This window comes from Priapulus caudatus, unplaced genomic scaffold (assembly GCF_000485595.1).
Source record: "Priapulus caudatus unplaced genomic scaffold, Priapulus_caudatus-5.0.1 Scaffold402, whole genome shotgun sequence".
Taxonomy (NCBI): Eukaryota; Metazoa; Priapulida; class Priapulimorpha; order Priapulimorphida; family Priapulidae; genus Priapulus; species Priapulus caudatus.
In genome coordinates this window covers 58,439-63,220 of record NW_014577463.1, presented here as the reverse complement: position 1 = coordinate 63,220, position 4,782 = coordinate 58,439, and the positions used below count along the sequence as shown (strand labels likewise).

Genomic DNA, 4,782 nt, shown 5'->3' with positions numbered 1-4,782 from the left:
TATTTATTATTTCGCGCTTGACAGTCCGATGATCGTTCTTTGTTCTACTATCTGCGTTCATGGGTCTTCTCCATCATAATGTCATTCTGTGCTCACTCGCCTTGTCACGAATCTATCTGCAATCGTAGTCAGCCACACAAGCTACTTATAGCCATGATTTTTGAACAAGCAAACTCGTGATCTTTTTACTTTTAAACAAGAGACAGGGCTTGAAAACCTCGAATATTTTTACTCTTGAAAAGTGGAACTGAGTGTGATTCTAGCTATCCCGTCAACCTCTACACATTCACAGTCAACCTCAGAAATATCAATATTTAACTAATCGTTAAAGCTGTACATTTGGTCTTGTTTTTTTTTCAGATTCTCCTAATCAGTCTTATTATATTGGGACTGGTTGTCATGTGGACCGTGGTACTCTGCCGGAAATGTCGCAAAAAAGGTACGGAAATACATTTAGCTCAAGTTCTACAGTTCTGTCATAGATCAATGTCATTCTGTGTCGTTAATAAATGTCCAAAATGCAATTCGTGCATTTATTGTACATTGCAGTAGAGGAAGTTATACCACAGATAAAGTCACGGATGGGAGCTGGAAAGAAAACGCCAAGGTTCCGAAAACGGGATAAAGTCATGTTTTATGGTCGAAAGATGTTGAGAAAAGTACGATTTTATTCCATTTATGTGCATGAAATAGAGTAAACAAAAAATTAGCAAGTAACTCTTTGTGCTCATCTTTAGGAAACATGTAGGTCTCTGCTGAATACGTATTTAAATTTCATGTAATGGTATGTATTGTTAAAGGTTTAAAGCAAGATAGAGAGTTTTACTTATACTAGCTTGCAGTACTATTAGCGACAGCTATGGTCTTCTTGGCACCCGCTAGGAGAACTTGTGAATTTTCGTTATTTCTTGTAATCGGTATTCTGTAAAACCTACCATAACTTATGTAACAGTGGTGCAGCTGTTCATCACAACAAGTAAGTCACAACTATGTAGCAGACATACATATACATCGTTTCCTGCCACTACATACCAGTTGGCACGTTCCACAATTAGGTCTCTGCTGAACACGTATTTAAATTCCATGCAATGGAATGTATCGTTAAAAGTTAAAAGCAAAGTAGAGAGTTTTACGTATTCTCACTTACACTTACACTTACACTTACAGTACTATTGGCGGTGTGCAGGCAGGAAACGATGTATATGTGTCTGCTACATAATTATGACTTACTTGTGACGAACAGCGGCACCACTGTTACATAAATCATGGTAGGTTTTACAGACTATCAATTACAAGAAATAACACAAATTTACGAGTTTTCCTAGCGGGTGCCAAGAACAACATGGCTGTCAGTCGGGACGTTCGAAAATCCACGATACATCGGTGGATTGTCCACACGACTTGTCATTTTTAGCTCGCCTTGACATCGTCAAGATGAGCTATTGCCATGGGGTGTCGTCGTCGTACGTACGTCCGTCCATCCGTTCGTCCGTCAGTCCGTAAACATTTGGCTATGGTCAACGATAACTCAAATTGACCCACATGTTTTAAATTGCATGCAGTTGTTACTCCTATGGGAGAGATTTGAACGTCCTATTTTGGACTACGCCAGTCGACCTATTTTCGAGCCACGTCCACTTTTTGGCAAAAATGGAAATGGCCATATAAGTCAATTCAGGTTCAATGGATTTTGCTCATTTCTAGTATGTGAATGAATAAGGACTGGCCCCAAAACGTATCACACGGGTTTTTATTATTTTTTTGTTATTATGCAAATTAGGTATATTTTGGCAATTTCACTATGCATTTCAGTGTCTGTCTACGGTCAACGATAACTCAAAAACCGTTTGACCCACATGTTTCAAATTGAATACAGTTGTTACTCAGGACTATGGGAGAGATTTGAGCCACACCCACTTTTTAACTAAAATGAAAATGGCCATCTAAATTTATTTGATTTTGTTAAATTTTGGTATATGAATGTGTAAGGCTAGCCCCAAAACAGTTGTTACTTCTATGGGAGAGATGACAACAGTTATTACGTTTATTTCGTCTAACTGGTCAACAACTCTACAATCATACCTATATACGTGTAATATTGTGTTTTAGATTCTTCACTACAGTAATTTGACTGGAATATTTTATTGTTTTTATTTGCGCAATATTCGAAAACCAAAGTGGCGATCATTTAGGCGTAGCGCCATCTCTCGTAAAGATCTGAAACATTAATTTTCGCATCAAAACTTATGCATATATTATATCATTATCAAGAGTATATAATGGGAGATATATGCTATATAATGGGAGTTCTCCCATATATAATCTTGCTTTGTATATCCCCCCTCCCTCTTCTATCACACCCAAGGTGAGCTACAATGTCATTGACACTTTTATTGTGTTTGCAGGTGAACAGTTCTTTATCGATGAGTAAGATGGATACATCCGGCCGGCGAATAAAAAAGCGACAGTTGGTGCTGAAGTTTGCCAAGCGTTTGATGCGCCTGAGCAAAAAGGACAGCAAGCCACTGCTGCGCCCGAAGGAGCCTCCGCCGGCATACCTGGAGGAAGACCTGGTCGAGGAGAAGGAGCTGGAGCTTCCGCCTGAGGTTCTCTACATGCTTAAGAGCGTCAGGTAAACGGGATTAGTTTTCAAGTCTTTCCAGCTACACTTGGTTTTAGTGTTTTGGTGCTAATGTGGAGGCCGCCGTTTTTACTTGGTCGCTAGGGTGAAGAAGAAGTGAAATAGGTGGGAAAGGTTTGAGACATTTAGTTCAGGTCAGCTTAAGTTACCAAGGGATTTGTTACTGATTTGGATTTTGTTCTTGTATTGACACACAGAGTGCTGGGCCATTTTGAGAAGCCCATGTTTTTCGAGCTGTGCAAGCACACGACTTCTCTGTGCATCCCTCAGCATGGCTATCTTTTTCGTATCGGCGAGAAGGACAACAGCATTTATGTGGTCCAGGCTGGGAAGATTTGCCTTAGTGTCACACAGCTGGTAAGCGATGCATGTACACCCATCAGTAAAATTGAGTTAGCTTACAGGTAGATAGGCGTATTGTTATGTTGTTATATATCAATGAGAAGTCTTTTTAGAAGTATAAATATTGTTATATTTTGGCTTTATATAAGTGTCGAGTCAAGTTTAACATGTGTGGTCTCACTTGTGAGTGCATGCAGTATTCGTTCATATGTTTTCATATCTTGTGGATCATGCATTGCTGTGTATGTGTGTGTGTGCGTGCGTGCGTGCGTGCGTTCATGCATGTGTGTGTGTTTTGAGCATCTATAGGATATATAATTGTTTACCCAAATAAATTGTTTATTCAAGGATGGAACAGAGTTAGTGGTGAAAGAGGTAGGACCAGGAGATAGCATTCAGAGTCTGCTGTCTATCATCGATGTCTTAACAGTGAGTGAAATGATAGAGTGGAATCCCGATTTTACTCACTCCGATTTAACGCGAATTCGGATATAACGTGATGAGTAATTTGACCTTTTTTTTTTGCTCTTTCCGGAACTGAAAAGTTTTTTGGTGAGTTAAGCCGGCCTTTGGTCGGATTGCGATTGAATGCGACGTGATGCAACGCATTGCAACTCACTGCGACTGAGTGCTTAGGTCGGCAGCGACACGACTGACAGTGACGAGCACTAAATTCTAATTAATTTCTACTATAACAACGATTTATTTGCAGAATTTTTTAATGTAACGGTAATTTACTTGCCGGAAGGTATACTTGCAAAAAACGGGTCAAATAGGGCGAAAATAGGGGTGTTTTGGGATGTTAGGTAAACATTTGGTCAGTTTATATGTTGATTTTCTTGAACCCTGATTTAGCGTGACCCCGCTTTTTTCACGATGATATTTTATGGACCTCAATGATCCTCAATGATCGCATTATAACGGGGCCACACTGTATTCTGACAACGTAACTTGTCTGTAACCATGGCGACGCTCCTGGAATATAATTGTCATGACAACCGATCATCATCACTCATCAATGTCGTGTTGAAAACTTGACGAGTATTATTTCTAATCTGCCATCTTCTGATCCTTGCATTATAATAACATGTTACAGTCAAACCTCAGTTATCAGAATTTCAGATTATCTGAACAAGATCTCAAGGTCCTGTGAATATTTAATAAGCTACTATACCACCCGATATCCGAAAAATCAATTGTCCGAAGAAAATACTCCCCGCCCGTCTCGTTTGGATAATCGAGGTTTGACTGTATTACTTGCATGAAAAAAGTCCATATCTAACTGTGTTGGTGGTAATATGTGACAGTTTTTATATTATTGGGTTTCTGGTCATTGTATTATACTACAGTAGAAGTCAGAAAATACAGACTGCTCAGGGATTGCGTCAATCCGGATTTTCAGATTTTCTGGATTTTCAGGCAGTACTGTACTTTTAAAATTCAAATTGAAGGAAGAATAAAAAAGAGATGAACAGGGGCGCGTTTCACTAACGTCCGCTAAAGTTGTCCGCGAAGTTGTCTGTTTGCTATTTAGCGAATGGAGGCATAACGGAGAACTTAGCAAACGGACAACTCTTGTTTCACAAATGCTCTGCTATGCCTCCGCTATTTTGCGAAGGAAAGCTGGCAGTCAGCTGGCAGATAACTACAAACGTGTATAATCAAAACAATCATATACACAAACAACTCACGCACAGACCTCTTATCTGCATTTTCATGAGGTCTCTCGGCCACGTGTATCGCTAGCCGTGTATTTGTGTATTCCCAGTGTATCGCAAGCCGTTTGCTGAATGCTTATT

General features: G+C 39.6%; 1 protein-coding gene across 1 annotated transcript in view; it reads left to right on the top strand.

Moving 5' to 3' along the window:
* Positions 1-4,782, top strand: part of LOC106809987 (patatin-like phospholipase domain-containing protein 7) — a 39,419-nt gene that overhangs the window by 3,314 nt on the left and 31,323 nt on the right. The window contains 5 exon segments of the mRNA XM_014813239.1: positions 361-439; positions 550-659; positions 2,406-2,632; positions 2,839-2,998; positions 3,332-3,412. Coding sequence (XP_014668725.1) covers positions 361-439; positions 550-659; positions 2,406-2,632; positions 2,839-2,998; positions 3,332-3,412 — 657 coding nt within the window.